Source organism: Periplaneta americana, chromosome 16 (assembly GCF_040183065.1).
Source record: "Periplaneta americana isolate PAMFEO1 chromosome 16, P.americana_PAMFEO1_priV1, whole genome shotgun sequence".
In the NCBI taxonomy this organism is placed as follows: domain Eukaryota; kingdom Metazoa; phylum Arthropoda; class Insecta; order Blattodea; family Blattidae; genus Periplaneta; species Periplaneta americana.
Genome location: NC_091132.1, coordinates 6,927,070 through 6,951,397, shown reverse-complemented (window position 1 = coordinate 6,951,397; position 24,328 = coordinate 6,927,070). Strand labels below are relative to the sequence as shown.

The following is a 24,328-nucleotide window of genomic DNA, read 5'->3' as shown; positions in this document are numbered from 1 at the left end:
CTTCGTTTTAGAAATCGCATAAGGCTTCAGACCTGGATCGCGGTTTAAAAGCCGAGGTTTGGAACCACGATTTCGTCCGTGTTTTAGAAATCGACCCAATGATTCCTGGCACTTGAAGGCACCATTTTGGAGAGGGCAAGTTTGTTACAACATGGAAAAAAAAAAACAGATATGGAGCATACCTACCAACGAATTGGAAGAGGAATAATTGAGATGCATGGATTTATTAAATCTAGAATATATTTTAGTTATGTCAAAGTATTTATATGGCATATTAATGGAAAGGTTGCTATATACAATTATCAAAGTACATTAAAAATATGAAATGATAGCTTTCTTAAACAGTACTGAATTTACAACAGCATGCAATAATATGACATACAAAAATGGTTACTTGAGAAGTGATTGAATACTGCTCAGCCTGTTTGTAGGCCACAAGTTTGTTAAGTGGTAACTGGCTCTTCCTCACACGCGTCCACGCATCCCTCAGGTACTGTGTTGCTGACAGCTGCATACTGACTCATACGTACGACTCCTCTTCATCCGTGGAATCTAGTCCGCGCAACCTCGGCCCCGTGTCCAAGAGCAATCTGCGCGATAACACATAACGTTCTGATTGGCTGTTGCCGAGATGGTAAGACGTGATTGGCGCGCGGTGACTGGGGATGACGTTAGGTGGAGGTCGGTACGGTGGAGGACGACTGTTATCAGCAAATAAACTCCTGAGTTGGGACACACTCCAAGAGATCTCTCCTCGCAGGCCGGTTGGGTGATTCCTCACTTCTGCAGAGGTCCCCCCCACTTCCTCCACGCTCTCGGGCCGGGACTCCCCCGGAGGCGGCGGCAGCGACTTGGACCTCTGGGAAGTCCTGGCCCCCGCATTCCTGTGCCTCAGCCTCCCTTTCCGCTCGGGGGCTTTCCTCGTGCGAGTCTGAACCTCCGAGCCTTCCCACGTGACTTCTTCGGGCGTTGCACTGTGCCGGGGTGCCGGGTTGTCGACGTGGACCGGGGGCAAGTGTCGCAGCTTCACGTCGGCCGACGACCGTTTCGGGGGCAGCGGCGGTGCGGTCTGGGCCTGCTGCTCGGAGTCGCTGCAGCTCTCCTCGTGGATGTTGACCGGGGCGGCGTGCACCAGCAGCTCGGGCGCGGGCGAGGACCCGTACGCGCTCTCCCAGGCGGAGTTGGCGGCTGCGCAGTCCTTGCCTCGCGAGTTGGACCGAGACACGTGCGGCGTGGAGTCGTCGTCCGACAGAGTGCTGGAGTCGTACGAGCGATCCACGTCGTCCGCAGAGGTCGCTATGTGCGGCGTCGACCGCGAGCGTGACCAGTCCTCCGGAGGCGTCACGCGGATCGTCTTGCAGTGCGATGGGCTCACGTCCGTCCCCGCTACAGCAGGTGACTCGTGGGTCACGTACGCACAGGTCGGCGTCTCCGCCTCGCACAGGAGGTGCGCGGATTTGGAGCGAAGCATCGGAGTCCCGGCGTAGCAGGAATAGGGGCTCTCTCGCGTCTCGGGAGGGGACGACGTTGGAACAGGAGGTGGGGGGGCAGGCGCCCGCCCCTTGCGGTGCAGTGCAGGCCTCTTCAGCAGCCCCACCACATCGTGTTCCTCGTAGGCGTGTTGTTCCGGGGTCGTGTCGTTGAGCAGAGACTCGTCGGAAGCGCTCCTCCGCATGCCTGGCCCAGGGCCGCGGTACGCATGTGTGTGCAGCCCCCCCACGTTGGAGGACGCGCTGCCGCTGCTGGAGCCGGACATCATGTGGTTCCCCGTGGACTTGCCGCTGCCGCCACTCCCGCTGCCCCCGCTGTTCAGCCTCTTGAGGTGAGAGCGCTGCCGGAACCAGTCCTGGCGCTGGAAGTTGGGGTTGATGACGCCGACCTGGCTGCTCGTGGACTGCGGCTGGTGTTGAACTGGGCGCGCGTAGATGGAATCCTCGGACCACGGCGAGCGGTTGCAGCACTCCTGAACGCGCTCCTCCCAGCCCCCGTACACGCGGACGTACTCCCGAGTTGGAGCACTTCCGATTACAGACTGCACTTCTGGGACTGACCGGGAAGTTGGGGTGGAAGTGGCGGCTGGTACGGAGTACGATGACGTGACCTACAACAAATCAAAGAATGCCTAAGCAATTCTGTAACATATATTTAAAGTATATCAGTTTCTGTCAGATGCGTTTCCAATTCACTGTGGGCTAAACCAAGGAGATGCACCATCACCTTTACTTTTTAACTTTGCTCTAGAGTATGCCATTAGGAAAGTCCAGGATAACAGAGAGGGCTTGGAATTGAACGGGTTACATCAGCTGCTTGTCTATGCAGATGACGTGAATATGTTAGGAGAAAATCCACAAACGATTAGAGAAAACACGGGAATTTTACTGGAAGCAAGTAAAGAGATAGGTTTGGAAGTAAATCCCGAAAAGACAAAGTATATGATTATGTCTCGTGACGAGAATATTGTACGAAATGGAAATATAAAAATTGGAAATTTATCTTTTGAAGAGGTGGAGAAGTTCAAATATCTTGGAAAAACAGTAACAAACATAAATGATACTCGGGAGGAAATTAAACACAGAATAAATATGGCAAATGCCTGTTATTATTCGGTTGAGAAGCTTTTATCATCCAGTCTGTTGTCAAAAAATGTGAAAGTTAGAATTTATAAAACAGTTATATTACCGGTTGTTCTGTATGGCTGTGAAACTTGGACTCTCACTTTGAGAGAGGAACATAGGTTAAGGGTGTTTGAGAATAAGGTGCTTAGGAAAATATCTGGGGCTAAGAGGGATGAAGTTACAGGAGAATGGAGAAAGTTACACAACAAAGAACTGCACGCATTGCATTCTTCACCTGACATAATTAGGAACATTAAATCCAGACGGTTGAGATGGGCAGGGCATGTAGCACGTATGGGCGAATCCAGAAATGCATAAGGAGTGTTAGTTGGGAAGCCGGAGGGAAAAAGATCTTTAGGGAGGCGGAGACGTAGATGGGAAGATAATATTAAAATGGATTTGAGGGAGGTGAGATATGATGATAGAGAATGAATTAATCTTGCTCAGGATAGTGACCAATGACGGGCTTATGTGAGGGCGGCAATGAACCTCCGGGTTCCTTAAAAGCCAGTAAGTAAGTATATTTACAGTATAATATCTATACTTCAACTACTTGTACAGGAAGTGAATGAACTATGAATTCAGCTAGGATGGTCTTATTTTTCGACCTCTGAATTCTATTATTTTTGCTCTCCGAATTCCTTTCAGTTAAAAAACAATGTGTGTCAAATTTCAGCTTTATTGAACAATGGGAAAAACGTTCAGCAAGAGGCCTAAATTGGATGTGCACATTCAGTGCAGATCTAGATCTCTGATATGCTCACAAACAGGTATGCGCAAGCACATCAACAAACTCTCGCACCTCACCAGTCTCCGTTTGTTCTAAGACCAGCGCAAAAATTATAAATACTCAGCTCTCCCATAGCATTTGCGCCACTCTAAGCCCTAACTCAGGGGTTCTCAACCTTTTTAAAATAACGAGCACCATGAAGTCGAACAGGTTTAATATGTGAACACGTAATTAAGTTAAACAACAAATAATACACTTTTAAAAACAATGACTGGTAACGAGGTCTTTGAATTTTAATTTCACTCAAAATTTCAGTGATGTACATGGATAAGCCTCTTACGTATGAATCAATAAATTAACTGTGACCTCGCTTTGTTATGGAGGTATTTCATAAGTGGGAAAGTTTTTTTTTTTTTTTCTTTCGCATATGTAGGTCGTCCCAACATACCTGCACATTAGAGAGAGAGAAACACTCTGTAGTATTTGGAACCTTTTTGTATCTTCATCTTCCCTAAAGTTATGAATTCCATTTTTCCTTTTGAAACAAATATTTCAGTGGTAAGGAGCACTGGAGATCTAGCAATTGAAGTTCCTTACGAGCAGCTGTATTATTGCCTTGAATAATCTTGATTTTTGTAATTAAGTCCACACAGAATTAAAAGGAATTATATAATATCAAATATTGGAAAGCCTGTTAGATCGCTAAAGTTGTATAATGGGTGGATAGGAACACTATTTTTTCTGGCTTGTACAACAAAGTTTGCATTGAAAAAAGGACCTCAGGAGGGTTTGTGCTCGGCATCAGACTTTGACAATTCATAAAACAAGAGAACATCGGGTTTTGACTTAGCAACCATAAATGATGTACTCTTGTTTTACAAATTGTCGAAGCCTGCTAATTTCTAAATGTGGTCCACTGATTAAGGCATTCATCGACTCTTAGGAGAAAAATCCACATTTTTCCCTTTCTTTCAAACTTTGGTGATATGATTCTTGGGAGTAAACTAAGCAATTCATATAATTCAAACTTTAAAATCGAATTTGGGGACCCAAAGAAAAAATGTTTTTGAAAAAAAATAAAAATATTTTGAACTGACGTAACTCCATTAGAAATTGACCCAGGTAAACCTTCTTATGCGAAAATGATCCCCTACATATGGAAAATGTTACTTACTTACTGGCTTTTAAGGAACCCGGAGGTTCATTGCCGCCCTCACATAAGCCCGCCATCGATCCCTATCCTGAGCAAGATTAATCCAATCTCTATCATCATATCCCACCTCCCTCAAATCCATTTTAATATTATCCTCCCATCTACGTCTCTGCCTCTCTAAAGGTCTTTTTCCCTCCGGCCTCCCAACTAACACTCTATACGCATTTCTGGATTTGCCCGTACGTGCTACATGCCCTGCCCATCTCAAACGTCTGGATTTAATGTTCCTAATTATGTCAGGTGAAGAATACAATGCGTGCAGTTCTGTTTTGTGTAACTTTCTTCATTCTCCTGTAACTTCATCCCTCTTAGCCCTAAGTATGAAAATGTTAAGTACCAAAATTATTTATCTTTAACCATTCAAAACATATGCCACATTATAGCAGCACTCTAGTTTACAACGTAACAAAGTGTTTAAGCTTTAACTTGGTAATTCAATGAAGTCTTTTGCCCAATTGGAAGTCTACTTTTTGTCCGTCGGAAGAATGACAAATGTCGGAAAATAAGAAATAAGAGAAAACAGACATTGAAAATGGCGGAAGGTATAGAAAGTACAGTGTGCTTATATTATAGGCTATATGCCCAAATAATTATGAAATGATTGAGATAATGGGTACAAGTTCCTTATATATTTTTGAAAACTAGAAGATATGAGCTTCCAGATGATGCAAAAACATTTACCATAATTTTGAAGAAATCTGAAATTTCTAGTCGATGAATACCTCAAGTTATTTTTTCACCGTTTCCATACATATGTTTCTTATAGAAATGTTAGATTCCTGTATCAGATGATAGACAACATTATATATTTTTTTATTTATTTTATGACAACTTATCAACTATGAAGGTTATTTAGCCTGATTGGGATGAAAATGATAATGCCAGGAAAATGTGTATAGAGTCCAGTCCAGTTCACATCCAGTAGTCTGTAAATGCTGAAAGGAGTAGGCTTTTGTTTGGTGTCCAAACTTTAATATTCATTTGTTGTATTTTCTTGGATCTGGTGTTTGAAGATTTATGTTTTCTTCGATTTTTAGTTGTTTTGGTGCATTTCCTACAGATAAAATTTTGTCGTGAAGTTTTGAATCGGAAGAGCATTTTTTTTTTTACTAGTTTTTGTAGTTTAAAAATAGATTTCTGTTCCTTCAGTGGTGCTATGAATACAGAAGTACTCTATGACTACTTCCTATCTCATTGTATGCGTCTTATTTATTGTGTAGGTGTTGGCATTTGTTGAGACAGGATTGATTTGCCATCGATCTGCTTGTCCCGAGTTTCCTCGCAGGTTAGCCAATCTTCTCTAGTGTTTGGAACTGAGGTTAGGGATGTGGGTCTTTACAAATTCAAATCGTCTTTTGATACTTACTGGCTTTTAAGGAACCCAGAGGTTCATTGCCGCCCTCACATAAGCCCGCCATTGGTCCCTATCCTGAGCAAGATTAATCCATTCTCTATCATCATATCCCACCGCCCTCAAATCCATTTTAATATTATCTTCCCATCTACGTCTCGGCCTCCACAAAGGTCTTTTTCCCTCCGGCCTCCCAACTAACACACTATATGCATTTCTGGATTCGCCCATACGTGCTACATGCCCTGCCCATCTCAAACGTCTGGATTTAATGTTCCTAATTATGTCAGGTGAAGAATACAATGCGTGCAGTTCTGTGTTGTGTAACTTTCTCCATTCTCCTGTAACTTCATCCCTCTTAGCCCCAAATATTTTCCTAAGCACCTTATTCTCAAACACCCTTAACCTATGTTCCTCTCTCAGAGTGAGAGTCCAAGTTTCACAACCATACAGAACAACCGGTAATATAACTGTTTTATAAATTCTAACTTCCAGATTTTTCAATAGCAGACTGGATGACAAAAGCTTCTCAACCGAATAATAACAGGCATTTCCCATATTTATTCTGTGTTTAATTTCCTCCCGAGTATCATTTATATTTGTTACTGTTGCTCCCAGATATTTGAACTTCTCCACCTCTTCAAAAGATAAATTTCCAATTTTTATATTTCCATTTCGTACAATATTCTCGTCACGAGACATAATCATATACTTTGTCTTTTCGGGATTTACTTCCAAACCTATCTCTTTACTTGCTTCCAGTAAAATTCCCGTGTTTTCCCTAATCATCTTTTGTTAATAAGATTAAATGATTAAGATACTAGCATCATCAGTACCATTTATTTCTTAACGTCAGGCTACTAACGGCTTCCTTGAGGCAGTGATACCAGAGTCTGCTGTGCATATTCTCGCAGTGGTTCCAATTTTTGTTTACATTACAATAGCATAAATCTAGCACTTATATCAAACTACAAGGAAGATGACAGGAGGACAAACAAGTCCTGGAGGACATCAATTATTGTTTATTAAATGCAGGTGCTCTTGAATTCATCATTTACCACTAAGACAAGGAAATACAAAGAATATATCATTAATACAGTAATAGTACATTATGCAACGAGCCCATAATGGTAGTAATAAAGACGCGAGTAGGTTTGTTTATGAAACGAGCGTCTTAATTACCATTATAGGAAAGTTTCATACGACTTTTTTTGCTCGACCACATTTCTAACTTGGTATTATTCATAAGTATTCATGTTATGGTTATGTAAGTGAGGAGGGGAATTGACCTTCTAAATTGTGAGATGTGCGAAAGTATTGATTTTTTCCGAGGAACGAATGTCATTGACCTTGATATAATCTAGAGAATAACATGAACATTCGTCTTGATATAACCTGGAAATTGATTTAGAATTTAAAAACGATATGACAAATTGAATTTATTTCAATATTATTTACAATTAATGCTAATTATTATAGTAACAGAACATAACCTTCTGCGACAGTATTGGATTTCCAGCCTCCGTGACTTTTCGCTAGTTGTCTTTCGATTGCATATCCGAGAATAATCGATACTTGCGCTTTTATAATGGTACAATGGTGATTTCTCATTGGCTGAACAATTGAACTATAATGAATAGGTGTACTTTAATGAGGTGGATTAAATGGCTACTACCAGGTGTATAATTGCTACATTTCGGCATGGTCGAACATAAAATAAATTAAATACTCAAATTGGCTGATAATTGGAGGAAATAGTCACTTTTTCTCTAGTGTCCCAATATCTGTTGTTCTTGTTAGGCAGGATGGCTGCCGAGATGTGGGAAATCCATATTGTTGCCCTGGTTGCAGGGAATACAAACTGGACTCTGAAATACACCTACATATGTGGAGCAGGAGCAGATGTTCGGCCAAACAGTCGCAACTTGTAGTTTGAAGGAATATTGCAACCGTTATTCTTCTCGGCCAATCCTTCTATTCTCCACAAGCTGTAAATGAATCTCTTTTACTTTTTGGTTTATGATGGCTGCTGCTCGGGTATATAGTACTTTACAGAGATATGGTGGAGATATGCAAGGTTATCAGCCATGTCATTACCAAGTATGCCAAAATAGGATGGAATCCATTTCAGAACCATTTGCTTATGTTGTGCAAGGAGAACTGTAATCTGTTTCCAATATATCATTATTATTAATTTAGTAGTCTGACCCAATATTTTGGGTTTGCCCTGTGACACAGAATAGCTCACAATAAAATTTAAAATGAAAAATTATATAAACAGGTTTCAGACAAAAGTGAATAAGACATAAGAAAAAAAAATAGAACCAAGTGTAATTTAAATTGAATGTACACCATAAAGATGCTGACGAAATATCGCTACAGAAAATTTTATTATGGTGGTAACGATGGCATCTTGAAGGTCTCCTGTCGACTTGTATTTTTCCCTCCACTTTACAAAGGCTTTCAGAATGGTGCCTCTCGCTCCAAAGAAGAGACCGGTAACTGTGATTTTTTCAGTGTTGTATTTTGCTGATAGGTACTGAATCGTGGGCTCATAGATTTTCTTTTTCTCTTCATTCACTTCAGATGGTTGAATGGCTGAGATTTTAAATCTGATTGTAGGATCAATTATTTCGGCTGTCTGAATTTCTTGAGCAATTTGATAACTAGGTGCCTGATGTTTCAATATCCTAAGGACTGGTGTAATAATTACTGTAAACCAGTTTGAATGGCTCTTACTTCTGTGTCAAAAGCGGCATGATTTCTGCCTACAGTTAAATACTCGTACAAAGTGTGTACTGCCGTAAAATGTTTTATTCTCTTATTTAACGACGCTGTATCAACTACATGACCATCAAGTATCGACGAAATTGTGATAGTGAGATGGTATTTTGGAGAGTAGAGTCCCGAGGATTAGTCATAGGGATGCTAGGGACTGGACTAATCTTGCTCAGGATAGGAACTGATGATTTGTAACTTTGTAAAACAACCATCTACCCTTAAACTGTAACTTGGAGACAAATTTAATCAATTTCATTATACTGGCATTTCACTGTATCAAGAAAGAATTTTTTTTTCTAAAATCCCTCAACAATTCAAGTGTAAATTTAAACGTAAGTGTCAGTTACATCTAAAACAGACAGAGAACATTTTGAACAATTGATATGAAATAGACAAGTGCTGTCGTTTCTACCGAGAAGTAATGTTAATGTTAAATGTTATGTTTTATTTAACGACGCTCGCAACTGCAGAGGTTATATCAGCATCGCCAGATGTGCCGGAATTTTGTCCCGCAGGAGTTCTTTTACATGCCAGTAAATCTATTGACATGAACCTGTCGCATTTAAGCACACTTAAATGCCATCGACCTGGCCCGGGATCGAACCCGCAACGTTGGGCATAGAAGGCCAGCGCTATACCAACTCGCCAACCAGGTCCACACCGAGAAGTATGCTGCCATGCTGTGCAGTCGGAGAAATGCTACAAATGGGAAACGAACTGATTGTTGTTGCACAGGTATAATAACTAAAATGGGATTGAAAACGTCTTATCACTACCATCATATTGATATAACATCATTAGGGCAACCGCGAGATACATGGATTAAAGGAGTTAATAATGCTATGTCACAGAGAGTTACAAGATGGTGATTGGGAGGACAGAAGAAGATGGCAACTAGGATCCGGAAAGCGACCCTTCTGCTGTGAAGACGGACATATATATATATATAATCAGTGGCGTAGCATGAAATTTTGAGCAGGGGAAGCTAATTCAAGTTGTCTTTCATGCAATATGAGAAAACGTATTACAAAAATACAGTCTTTAAATAAATAGTAGTCAATGTCAAGTCAGCAGTCGAAGATTGGTTGGAACCTCGTAAGTAACACCAATAAGGCATGACCTCAAATGATACGTAGTAAAATATGATTTCACGGTTTACACATATCTCTAACAAATAGACACGTATACGTATAACATTAGCTGACTCCCTGTCATACTTAGAGAAATCACAATATTAGTATCATTACGTAAGTATGCGTCTGTCTTTTGGTTGTGTCCTTCATTGACAGCAAGGGAGTCGGTCATTTGTTTTTTAAATCACACTTTTGTTCGTAAGTCAGTCTTGATAATAGAATTGTCCTAAAAAATTCAAGTAAATTGGTGTCAGGAATATTTCATTCATTATTTATTATATCAGCCACAATGCACACTAACACTTCAACTGAACACAACTCACGAAAAGGGATAACTCGGAAACTACTTATTTTCAATGTTAAAGCTAGCTTCTTGCTAGCCTTGCGACCAGGGTAGTTTAGTTATAAAGGGATGGAAAATCTGCGGGGTGGATTACACAGAACAATGAGTGTAAGAAACCAATCTGCTTGGAAGCTGGTGTGTGCAGGCTTCTTGTTTACTGCTGCATCACAAATCATCCTGAGCTGCCGCATCACAATATTTAACACGTAAATATAAATTCTATTAAAATTAAGAAATAATTTTATCCATAGACTTCAGGTTTATTATGAAATTATTATTAACTGGGGAAGCTGAGCTTTTTAGCTTACACTGACGCTACGCCACTGATTATAGATAATAATTTGTCACCTCTTCAAGAATTATTTCTCACTGCATTTCAGGTACAGTGGAACCTCGTTAATCCGGACCAATTGGGGCTGAGAATTGTCCGGATTAGCAAAAGTCCGGATTAACAGAAATAAGAGAAAAAATTATATTTCCTGACTAAGAACAAAAAATTGTATACACTAATAATATAATAAAGAACAGTACCTGTGTAATTATTAAAAGTTATCCATTATACTGTTGTTACTTTGGTTTAAAAAAACTGTCAATTTTCTTTTGAGGTTTCTCGCACATTTCTTTCACTACAAGTTCACGCAGGTGCCTCATGTGACAGTAGTAGGCAGATATTTGTTTATTGTCACTTCGTTGAATGAAATTAATCACTGAATTCAAATGTTCTTTCACCTCACTTAATTTCATTTTTGGCAGTTCCATATCTGGATCCTCATCTTCATATTCATAGTCTCGATCGTCGTTTACGCTATCCACTATTTCGTCTTCATTCATTATGTAGTAGCCGGGATCACCTTCATCATTGTCTAACCAGTCCTCAATCTCTTCTACTGTGACGGATTTCTCACCACCCCTTACGAGTGCTTCTTGATAGTCCTTTAATTCAATGCCTTTGCTCTCGAGTTCAACACTGTTGTCACACAAAATTTTATTCCATGCATTGGCCAAAGTAGAAGGTGCTATATCTTTCACTGCAGCCGCAAAATTGAAAATCATAGACCTGAAGTTGTATGACTTGATATTTTGCAGTGTTTTTCTGCTCTTCTGTCTTCGCCATCTGTAGATTCTTCAACTTCAAAGACTTCAGACAGAAATCTCTTTCTATACAACCTCTTTGCAGTATAGATGACGCCTTGGTCCATTGGTTGCATTAGCGATGTTGTATTGGGAGGTAAGAATAGACATCTGATTTTACCGTCTGCACTACAAAGCTTTTTTTCATCGGGATGAGCAGGTGCATTATCCAATAAGATTATGGCTTTCACTTCAGTATTTGACTTATACATTTGATGTCTTCTTATTTCTGGCACAGCGTAGTTATGGAACCAATCAGATGTGATATTTGCTGTGAACCAAGCATTTTTAGAATGGTAGTAATGGACAGGCAAATTAGACATAATGTTTTTAATAGCCCTTGGCTGTTTACTCTTGCCTACAATGACAGTCTTTAGGATATGGCTTCCATCGGCGTTAGCACACAACAATGCAGAGACACGTTCTTTACTGATCTTGCGACCAGGTGTATTTCTTATGGATTTTGATGCTTGTGTATTATCAGGCAGAGCGCGCCAACACAGGCCTGTTTCGTCGGCATTATACACCTGATTTAAACCTAACCCTTCTTCCTTCATGATAGAATGCAGTTTTTTCTTGAATGGCTCTACAGCACTTGCATCTGCACTTAGACTCTCCCCACACATTTTTCTGTTCACTATGTTATGGCGTTTGCGAAATCTAAACAGCCAGCCCGCACTAGCCGTAAACCCATTTACACCAAGTTGTTTTGCCAGGCGTTCGGCTGCAGCTTGAATTTCTACTCCTCTCACTGCTATTCCACTTGCACGAAATTGTTCGTACCACTTGTACACTGCATCGTCCAATTTTTGGTCCGCTGGCGCCCGCATTCGCTTAACTCGACAAGTTTCTTTATCCACATTACACTTCAAAGCAAATAACAGTTCACTTTTTTTCTTTCGTATATCGGAAACTGTTTGTTTAGCAATTCCATACTCTGCACAAACACTGGCAACAGTGGCACCATTTTCAAGATTTTCAATGATCTTTAATTTCTCATGCAAAGATATAGCTTTATGTTTTCGCTTTCCGGACGAAGCAGCTGGTTTACTGAATGACATTGTCCACCTTGAATTGATTCACTAATTTAAATTAACACTGTATAGAAGAGAGAATACTGTACTGTACTACTGTAGTGTTAAACTGAGTCGAAGTCTTACAGGGTTTGTAATAGCACAAGGGTGGAGGGTGAAAGTTGCATTCCAGGCGGATGAGGGTGGCAGTGATGGTCAAGGACAAGGTCATTGGATACATTTACAACTCTGGAAATACGAATATAGTATGCCGAAACTTAAGCTGCGCCATGCGAGAATATTTTCATTTATTTTCCACTTTTTTTCAACAAATATAATTTTTTAAGAATACTTGTCCGGATTAAGCGATATCCGGTTTAACGAGGTCCGGATTAACGAGGTTTTACTGTACTTGCAAGCATATCAATACATATAATAATCGTCATAATATCCCGTAACTTTAACAGAAATATCAGTTGTAATATCATCATCATCATCATCATCCTTCCCATCAGCACAGAATACATGTTGTGTATGCAAATATTTATTAAAAGAAAACAATTCTATTCCAGATATAAAATATTTAACAGTCACGAACATTTATAACAAAATCAATCCAATTAATAGAGAGGTATGTTCATCAGTTTTGTGAATGCAAATGGTTTACTAGCTATTGCTTTCATTGCCACTGCCGAAGTTTCTTCAGACACTAACTGCTAATTCTGGCAGGCAAATCTGAGTGAAGATGCTGAAAAGAGATTAATAATAGGTTATGTTTTAATACAAGAACAATGTATTCTTGCCAGAACCAAACTCAAACATCAGTGGATGTAATTTATGAAGAACGAAGTCGCCATATTGTAGGTATTAAGAAATAGGGCATAAGTAAAAAAATTAATTGGCTACTTTGATAATTAGTAGTGTTGTGGGATTTAATCGATTAATGTAATCGATTAATCGATCAATTTCTGTTGTAAGATTAATCGATCAAAAATATTTAATCGTTTAATCAAGCGGGTTAAAATTAATCGATTGTAGTTGATATTAATTATTATTTTGTTAATACAAACTCATACTAAAAATTCAGACAATATTTCCCTTTCGGAAATTGCTTACTTAAAAGCACAACAGTACTGTTATTTTCTAACTGTAAATCAGGTAGCATAGGGAAAATCTTTGCACAAACACTTCACAAAGAGATGGAGATATGAGGACAGTGACCTAGTCTACCTCTATTGAAGGTTGAAATGCAAATGCGAAACCCTTATGAAGTTTTATGGTTTTCCAAGAAAACTTCCACCTTGTTGTCAGCTCATCTTCCTAGCATATGAAATACATACTTTTCTGGGGTTCGTCCCCCTCGTCCCTTATAAAATAGCCATGTCTACACTGTGTGCAAGTGAGAGCGTAACTACCTTCTTCTTTTTCTAAAATCTGGTAATTCGGATTACAATAGGGGCCAGTCTTATGTTTCGACCGCTGTACTTTTGCACGTGCTTGCAGTTTCTGTACTGAGTTTGTATATGAAGGTTGTGTGATTAGTTTGATAAAGAAAAAACATCAGTTTTCTGTGGTCTGTGAAAAGTGTAAACTCCATTATGTCATATGAGAATTTGAGAGGTAAACTTGGTGAAACGTTTGGATTTAAATTGAACGATTGTGGAGAAGTGCTTGAGAGAAAAAAGTTTTTTTTAGTGTTTAGTGATGTTACTAAACGTAGAGCGGCACTTAATTCGGAGCATGTGAATACACTCATATGTTTAACATCATGGATGAAGCAGTATTAACTAGGCGAGTCTTCATACTTTTTGTTATTTATGTTTACTCAAAAATTCCCGGAGAAATTGACACAATAAATTATAAGCCTCATAATAAATATGTTAATAAATAATTAAAATAGTTGTTTTGTAATATAACGATACAATATAATTATATAGATATACAACATTTAATACTTATGCTTATCACCGAAAACAAGTTAAATTTAACAATAATCGTGTATTGCAGTATATTAAAACATTTTTTTCAACTCGATCAAAACTCGATTAATCGATTAAATTCAAATAGTTAATCGAGTACATATTTTGATCGATCAACAGCACTAATAATTAGAAATATGCTTTTAGATAAGAAAGTCTGCGAACAGATAGAAAGACAGGAAGAGATTTTTTTGTTCAACTGAACGAGAGGGATTTTATTACTTTCAGATCAGACCGAAATATCAACATAACATCAAAAATCATACCAACACTTGTCAAACTGCAATTTGTTGAGACAGGTATTACTTTAGTAATATACGTAAGGCAGTAGTTAAAATACCACACTGTACTGCTAAAACAGTGTCAAGTACCCGCCATTAGTAAAAAAAAAAGAAAACTGCTAAAACGTGGCAGTATTAATAGTATGAAACGAAACCAACTCATTCAATTAAGACCTAATCCTTTGCTTACATTATTAAGAGGTGTTCAACTATGATCGGATATGAACAATCTGCCAACATCATAGTGGTCAGCTCTTGGTAAGAAATGAGTCATCAACGTACAAAACATACTAACATAGCGTGTAAAGGGATGAAGTAGATCATTTTCATGCACATGCAATGAAAGCCCACCTTTGCATGTGAGTGGATGTCATAGCAGACGGATTGCTGGGCAGGTGGGTAGAGCGCCCGGCCCGAACCTGAGCTGGTGGAGCCACTCTCTTCCTCGTCTGGGGTGTACAACTGGGAGTCCGACATGGTCAGACCTGAATCGCGACTCAGGGACATCTTGTCCTTGCGTGGTGGGGGGCAGGGCTCCAACAACTCCCTCTCCAGGCTGTCTATGGAAGAGTCATCCCTCCGCAGTCCACCTGCTGTGGAATACCAGCACTTGTAGAATGTAAACAAGGAGGCGTGGGATCTCACGTCTTACTTCTAACTTCGTGAAAGTAAAAAAAATGCAAAATATTATATGGGGTTACTTAAAAGTCAGAGTACTTCTGAAATTGCTAAATTTTGATGAAAACAAGTGTGTTTCTTTACTTACGACAAACTTATGGTGAGTCACCTTTACCAGTTACCCAAATGTTATTAATACATAATTTATATTACAGTGGTGCCAACCTTTCAAGTGAATTATCAGTAATCTCATAATGCACATGCGTGTGTCTCCATCCCTCATTTTGCCAAAAGTAAGGAGTAAAGCAGGTTATACTGTATATATTACAAGCTACCCATCACTTCTGCAGAGAAAAATGCTTTGTAACATACAGTAGCGTGCAAATTAATACGAACAACGTAATTACTTATGCAAAAACAGTCAAACGGGATAAAAAAAGGATCTAAGACATACCTCAGTAATCTATGTGGCCTCCCTTGTTCCTAATAACAGCTCTGAGACGATTTGGCATGGATTCCACTAATTTCCCACAAATATTCTTCATTTCTTCATCGCGAAACCATACACCAATGAGGGCAGAAATCATCTTCTCCTTTGTAGAACAATCCATTTTTTGCATTCTTCTTTTGCAAATTGACCACAAGTTCTCAATGGGGTTTATGTCGGGTGAGTTGCCTACCCAGGGGAGTACCTTAATATTCTTCTTGTTGAAGAATTCTGTAGTTTTTCGACATGTATGGCATGGTGCCAGGTCTTGTTGGAACACACCTCTGCCATCCGGAAATGATTTTTGCAGCTGGGGTACGATTCTGGTTTCCAATAAGTGAATATATTTGTCAGAATTTATCATTCCCTTGATAGGTATTAATGCTCCAGGCCCTTCATGTGTAAAACAACCCCAAAACATTACTTTAGGGGGGTATTTGGGTGCTTGTTGGAGATGAGCTGCTGTTACTTTTTCGGATCCTTTCTGTACGTAAGAAACACGGTGGCCGTGGACCTCGAAATGAGACTCATCGCAAAAAAGTACATTCTTCCAGTCATTCACTGTCCAGTGTTGATGTAATTTTGCCCACATTAAGCATTTTTTGCACATAACAAGAGGTTAGCAATTGCTTCTTAATAGGCTTACGAGCCCTTCGTCCAGCTTCCAAAAGCCTACGCAGCACTGTTGTGACGTGAATATTCGCCCCAGTGGTAGCCATTAACTCGCGGGTTAAGTCAACAGCAGTTAGTCTAGGATTTAATTTACTTTTTCTGACAATTAAACGATCATCTGCAGGTGAAGTCTTCCTTTTCCGGCCACAGTTTCCTTTTTTCTGGGGTGTGATGGATCCAGTCTCCCTGTATAGTTTTATGATCGAATTAACAGCAGCCAAACCGATGTGACATTCTGCAGCAATTTGCCTCTGTGTCATAGAAGAATGCTCTGCTAATGTTATAATTTTAGACCGTTTTCGTGGAGTTGTATCCATTTGTGAAGATGACAGAATGTACACAGGATTGCAGTATTAAGTCTTCAACATAACTGAAATGCTTATAAGTACAAAACAACAGGCAAAATGTCACATATTATAAAAAAAATAATGACAGACCTTCAACAATGGAATTACACGTACTACAGATGTCAATTAAAGCGGTATGAGCAGCTATGAGGCCAACAATGACAGAAAATTTAAAAATATGTCGTGTTTGGATTAATTTGCACGCTACTGTATTTAGCTGATCACTTTTCTGCTAATTTCTTCTTAAAATATACTTTTCTTTATGAAGTCATCTTGATCTTCTGGATCAGAAGTGATTCCAGTGTTGATGTATTGATGTATGTATGGATCTGCCTGATTTTTTCTCACAACACATGCGAAAGACACTGTGAGACACACTTAGTACTGCAAACACAGCTCTGAAGCATGTTTTGTACTTCACTTGTCCACTTTCATTTCTGAAATCTGCAATTTTGACCCTATTTGCATCTATTCTAGATCCATTTACAGTGTAACGTATTCAGGGAATGTGTCACAGTGGCAAATCGTAAATTCCTCTTGAAGGTCATCATGTTTACCTTCATTAAGGGGTTAGGTACAGCTCACAGCAGTAAAATTTTTGGAAATATACAACTTTTTTTTTTTCCTCCATTACTGTATCTTGTACAATAATGAAAACTCGTATGTGTAAAACACTGTCCTTCTGCTATATGAAAAAAAATATTTTTAAGACTTAAAAAAATTATTTATATATTTTTTTTCAAAATTCAAAATGGTGGCAGTTCACTGTGCAGTGATGAAGCGTTTCCCTCATAACTCAAACTTGTTAACTTTTTCATGTTTTCTCTCTTTTATTTTATTGCTGAAACTCATGTTTAAAATATCATGCTCTTTCAACTACATTCCTTAATAAATAATATATTTTTTTTTATTTTGTGTTAGAAGAAAAAACTGATATTTGACCATTTTTTAAAATGAATTTATTTTTATCAGACAATCTATGAAAGGTTGAGAAGTGATTTTGCATCATATTGTAGCCATGCATAAATACACACAAAAAAAGTCTCATCACAGAATGTTGGATAGTTTTTGAATTATGTGGGAATTGCTTTATCACTGCACAGTGAACCGAATTTTGAAAAAAGAAAAAAAAAAATGGGGGGGGGGGCGGGGGGCGCAAGTCTCTGAAATTTAGTGAGGAGCATCTCTAAGCATCGAGATATTTTTTAAGAATAAAAACACAAAAATTGACATTTTTAGTGAAAAATTGTACTTCGCTTCAACGTACCCTTAAAGAAACAGGTAGAACGGTTTCAGAAAAGAAACAATTTTCCCATCTAATACAAACTCTGAAGCGTAATCCTCAAAGTCACTCACAATGTAAACTGTCCGACTCCTCAGCACCCGAGTCTTGCCGGGTAGGGTCCCTCTCTGGCGGGTCGCCCAGCAGCAAGGGCACATGCGGGCCCAGCAACAGCTCGCAGCGCGCTACCAGGAGTTCCACCAGACTGGGGACAGCCCGCGAGCTGGCAGGAGTGGGAGTGTGTGCCCACAGGAGACTCGGACCGACACACACGCCCAGGTTCGCAGCAGACATCAGGTTCTGCGAGGCTCGCCGCGCTATGTGGTGCAGCACGCACAGGAAGTGGCTGAGCAGGGTCACGTTGGCCTGCGGCAGCTGCTCCAGAACACTGGAACAAGGCACATTTTATTTTATTGGGTTATTTTACGATGCTGTATCAACATCTAGGTTATTTAGCGTCTGAATGAAATTAAGGTGATAATGCCGGTGAAATGAGTCCGGGGTCCTGCACCGAAAGTTACCCAGCATTTGCTCGTATTGGGTTGAGGGCAAACCCCGGAAAAAACCTCAACCAGGTAACTTGCCCCGACCGGGATTCGAACCCGGGCCACCTGGTTTCGCGGCCAGACGCACTGACCGTTACTCCACATGTGTGGACAACAAGCCACATGATGCATTACTTGAACCTAGGATATCTGCTGTGTATGACATTATAAAATGTGCACGCAAATTTCATTTTGGCTTTATTTGCATCTCCATAGCAACCATATTCTCCCTTGCATTTGTAGCATTTCTACGACGACACAAGCTCTGTTTGGTTTTTTAAATTCAATACAAAGTATAAAGAAGTAGGCCTACTGTAATTATGAAAACCTATACTATACATTTTGATACTGTTTCACTAAAATCTTAAGTTTTCGGCATCTTTGATAAAGAAAAAGTGGTTATATAGCACGTCGTGTGTCTGTAATTTGTACTTACTATGGAACACAGTTTGTACATTTTTAGTATCCTTTCTAGTTATAGACAAACATATCGAGGTCTACCTCAGGGCGCTGTCCTCAGCACAACTTTATTCAATATTTATATAAATGACTTACCCTCCCTATTAGAGGAATCAAACATGAAAACAGCACTATTTGCAGACGATATAGTTTTGTGGACTTCCGGATCTTACAGACATAGAGACAAAATTCAAAATTCTGCTCTTAAAGCTCTAAATCAACTACATGAATGGAATACATCAAATTTGATGACACTCAATTTAAGCAAAAGTAACTACCAAATATTTTCACTCGGTAAAAAAGAAAGAGAATTCAATATCCAATACAATAGCCAACACCTTCCTAGGACTTATGAATCCAAATATCTTGGAGTTATTTTCGATAGTAAGTTAACATGGAGCAACCATTTGAAATACATTTCTTAAAAAGCTCGTAAAAGATTCTCCCTTCTAAAAAGACTAGCAGGAAAGAAATGTGGATGCTCTAGGAATACTTTGAAGACTACATACAAAATGTTTATACAGCCAGTGCTGACATACTTCGGAGAAATTTTAATTACTTCACCTTTCATAAACGACATAGAATATGTTCAAAACCAAGCTCTCAGACTCATTACTGGTGGAATCAAAACAACTCCAATAGATTCTATGAGATTCCTCACTAATAACTAACAGCATCAAAATGACAATAGAAGAAAAAGCACTGATTCAATATGAAAAACTTATTAGATTACCAGGAAACAACTGGCATTCATACAGTCCTCTCTGTAGATTGAAAACTCAAAAAAGTTTCATATCCATTGTTCAAGAATTAAAACAGAAAATCAATATCCCGAATTTAAAAGAAAACTTACAAATTAAACCAAACCCTTTAACTCTATTAAATATAGAATATAATCTAAATTTAACAGAAGAAATACTGAAATCAAAAGTAAACACTGAAATACTAAAACAATTGTCTTTAGAGACAATTAATATTAGGTACCCTCCACAAAACTGTTCATTTATACACTGACGGATCCTTGATCTCCAGAGAACAAGGTGCCGGTGCAGGTGTTACGTGCTGTCTCTCCTCACTTTATAGATCTCGTGGGTATGGAACAACAAGTTTTGATGGAGAAATCACTGCAATAAGTGAAAGTCTCAGGAATCGTCTATGCTACATCAATAAATTTAACAATGCAGTTATATTGTCAGACTCCAAAGCAGCTATTCTATCAATAGTCTCTAAACACACACCTTCATCTCAAAAAGCAGAAATAACTAAAATGCTCTCTCAATTAATATCACTCAATAAAAGAATTGTATTCCAATGGATACCATCCCATTGTGGAATCCTGGGAAGCGAGAATGCGGATGCTTTAGCAAAGAAGGGCAGCACTGCTACTTACAGACCTGTTACTAAATCTGCGTATTACTCTGTGAAGAGATTTATTAAATCTACGTACTTAGACTTCAACAAACAAAATTTGATAACTCAGTCCCAAGGGAAAAAACTGGAACTCTCTGCATCAAAATCCACAGTTAATTCCCGATCTACCACGAAAATGTCTGTAGCTGCATTTAGATTGGCAACAGGCCATGACTGTTTGGCCAAACACCTGCATAGAATTGGAATATATCAGTCCCCTAACTGCCCATTGTGCAACTCAAACCAAGAAATGGATTCGGAACACCTCAAAATCTGTGCTTCAGTGGCTGACCATGATAATATCTTTGAAAAATATTGGAGTGCAAGAGATCAAATGACTTTATTGTCAAACGCCTGGCATTAGAAAACAACAACAACTTCTTACCTTAATGCTATCGACTGTAACTATTGCTCTGGATACATGGTTTAGTTTTAATGTTGAGTATTTTCCATAAAAAAACGCAAAATTTCGCACATTTTTTGGGTGGGCCTTGGCTCACCTGGCCCACCCACTGGCTACGCCACTGTTGCCAACATCCTTTTGTCAAGAGAAATTTATTTATACATTATGCATCCAATCGAAAACTTGGGATAAAAATTTATATAAAGCACAAAGATGTTTTTATCTTTTATCTTACCTCTTAACTCTAATAAGTTTTTCTTGTTCATCCCTGCACTCCAGGGCTTCCATATACAAGGGATAGAGAGCAGAGCCCAGCAAGGGATCTGGCAGGGAACGCAGGAATTCTTTGAGCAATGCAGCAACAGCGAGCACTGGGATGTGATCGAACGCCAGTTCTAGGCCACTGTCCAGTCTCTCTCGCAGTTCCTTCACTAGCCGGGCATTCGCACTCTTGCGGAAGATGCCTTGCGTGAACGGACCCTTCGTGAAGACTTGCTGTAGCATAGGCTGTGAAAATAAACCACCAAGATATAATAAAGTACACAACATGTTACTGTCAGATAACTAAATGATTAAGCCCTTGATCGGCAGCATCATGCAGATTGGGCCTCCTGCAATCAGTGGCGGCTCATAAACAGTGTAACAGTTAGACCCGTAACACACTTGTAGAGTTTTCACCAGCGAGAAATGCGTTGCGAGAAAATTAAAAAAATTGATAACATGGATTCAAATGGACGTCCACACACTGGAAGAGATTCTTGCTCGAGGCAAGTTTCTCGCTGGAATCGGTAGCTCAGCGAATTTTCTTGACACATTTATCAAAAATGTTTGACATTTATACTCTTTATGACGATTCAATGTAGAAAAAAATATCACAGGTGGCGATGAATTGTTTTGTTTTTATTTTAAAATGAGGAGAGATGGCTGATAATTGTAGTCAGAAACTTATCGAACTTGTACGATGTCACCCGTAGGCTTATTTATATGATACACGGGATGAAAACTATTACTTACTTACTTACAAATGGCTTTTAAGGAACTTGAAGGTTCATTGCCGCCCTCACATAAGCCCGCCATCGGTCCCTATCCTGTGCAAGATTAGTCCAGTCTCTATCATCATATCCCACCTCCCTCAAATCCATTTTAATATTATCCTCCCATCTACGTCTCGGCCTCCCCAAAGGTCTTTTTCCCTCTGGTCCCCCAACCAACACCTTATTGTAGGGATTCGTAACAAGCTGTTTTTTTTTACAGCGATGGGTTGTTAGTCCTTCGCCCAACCTCCAAGCTGGAGGATCAGGGATGAAAACTATAAAAACACGAAACTTAAAGAAGAAATCTGGAGACAAATATCAGGTTATCTGAAAATAAATAGGGCTATATTTTATTTTGATGAGATTTAATCGTATTGATTAAACATTTGAAATAATGTATCTATATGTCTTAACAGTTTACGTAATTTTAATCAGAATATAGCAAAGAATTCTCTATCATATCATGAATGACGAAAAAAAAAAAAAAAAAAAAGAACTGTGGTCCATTGAACCTGAAATAATGCCTAAACGTATCATCATTCAAATCGAAACCAGTGTCCAAAACTCGCCCTATTTTCGTAAGATACAATGTGATTTTCAGATATTTCTGGCTTTAATTTTAGGCCTACTTCTTCTTTTCATGAACAAAATATGTTCATGTAACTCCATTTCCTCATCATCTGAATACTCAGATTCAACATAGCGTTTGTACGTAATTTGTAAAGTACGACAATATACTTACAGGTTATATATTTAAGCACGGCAATATACGTAAATACATAACCTATAATATTTCCCCCAACGAGTCATTACTATAATCAGAAAAATGCTTTCTGCATGAAGGCAGTGCATAGATGATCATAGCGAGGTGTGATCTGTGATAGCGAGAACTCGCCAAGTGTGTGAGGAACGCTCTTCGCCTCTTTCTCGCAACACATTTCTTGCTGGCGAAAACTCTGCAAGTGTGTTACGGGCCTCAATATTTAGAGAGTGGTAGTATTGACTATGAGTAAGAAAGTTCTCATAAACATGTGTTCAATTTTCACAATGGAATTTAAAAGAATACAGCGTTAGTAGTGTCCTCGGCATCACTTCATCTCACCCCTTTGATCTGATTACCTGGTTGGGTTTTTTACGAGGTTTTCCCCAACCAAAATATTGTAAAAAATTGTGAAAATTACAAAATTGTAAAATATTGTAAAAATTGTAATTGTAATATTGTAAAATTTTTACTTGTTTCACATGTTAAAGCTTCATTGCTCATGTAAGATCTATGTAATATAATAAATGAATGAATGAATGTTATTGCATTATAGAATTATTTATTTTCGGTGCAAGGAACTTCTTTTTAAGTATTCATTGAATACTCTTGTACCATCAATAAAAAACATGGGTTATGTGTTTTTTATTATTATATGAGTAAGTTACTTTAGCAGTATTCTAAAGTATAGCGCAGAACTCATTTGAAACCTTTCATTAAATTCATACACTGATATGAACATGTCAATTCCTGACCAGAAAATTTTACGTATACGACTTCTTTGATTAGGTACATTAAAATAATATATATTTTTTGATTAGGCCTAAATTCAATATCTTTGTCTGAGTCACTGGAACTGCTAAATACATCACAACTGTTTTAGTTTAATCCTTAATGGTATTCAGTTACTCAAAAATTAATGTAATAAATATATCTTTATTTTGTTCATTCACAATTTGTCCCAATATTAAACTTTACACATTTGCAAAATTACTACTTGATTGTGAAATATATCACTTGTAAAGTGCAAAAAAAAATTTGTAAAGATTCGATTTCCTTTGTAAAGTTCAACATTTCAAACTAAGATTGTGAAACAGAAGTTCACAATTTACAAATAAAGTTTACAATTTACAAAGATTGTGAAAGGGGCTTATCTGATATTCATTTTCAATTTGTACACCTTGCACAAAGTATGGAATTCAAAAGACTTCAGTTTTGACATGAGGAAATCAGTTAATATGAAAATCTACAGTTTTCGAAGATAGATAGCTTGGACGTGGTCAAATACGAAGTACACACCATGCAAATTACGATAACCATCTATCTTTGTCATAGATGTTGGAAATGATATCCTTGTGCCATCCTCACGCCTTTTAAGAAAATTTGCATTGACACGCATTAGTTCTTCTGAAAATGCTGCAATATTCTTTCTTAGATTGTCTTTCAGTTCTTCAAACGTAATCGGATCATTCCTGAACACTTAATTTTATTTTCATTTTTTTTAAGTTCCCCATAAATAGGAACCACATACTGTATTACAAAAATAATTAACTAAAATGCTCTCTCAATTAATATCACTCAATAAAAGAATTGTATTCCAATGGATACCATCCCATTGTGGAATCCTGAGAAACGAGAATGCGGATGCTTTAGCAAAGAAGGGCAGCACTGCTACTTACAGACCTGTTACTAAATCTACGTATTACTCTGTGAAAAGATTTATTAAACAAAATTTGATAAC

General features: G+C 38.6%; 1 protein-coding gene across 10 annotated transcripts in view; it reads right to left on the bottom strand.

The window, feature by feature from the left end:
- Nucleotides 1-222: 222 nt before the first annotated feature.
- LOC138716254 (uncharacterized) overlaps nt 223-24,328 on the bottom strand; it is a 619,716-nt gene continuing 595,610 nt past the window's right edge. For 9 of the 10 annotated variants that reach the window (XM_069849112.1, XM_069849120.1, XM_069849117.1 and 6 more), the window contains 4 exons: nt 21,029-21,300; nt 18,051-18,364; nt 14,922-15,163; nt 223-2,101 (listed from right to left, as the gene is read on the bottom strand). In XM_069849112.1, coding sequence (XP_069705213.1) covers nt 521-2,101; nt 14,922-15,163; nt 18,051-18,364; nt 21,029-21,300 — 2,409 coding nt within the window. In that variant the 3' untranslated portion in view covers nt 223-520. The remainder of the gene's footprint in view (nt 2,102-14,921; nt 15,164-18,050; nt 18,365-21,028; nt 21,301-24,328) is intronic. The other variant, XM_069849113.1, reaches the window with a different exon arrangement.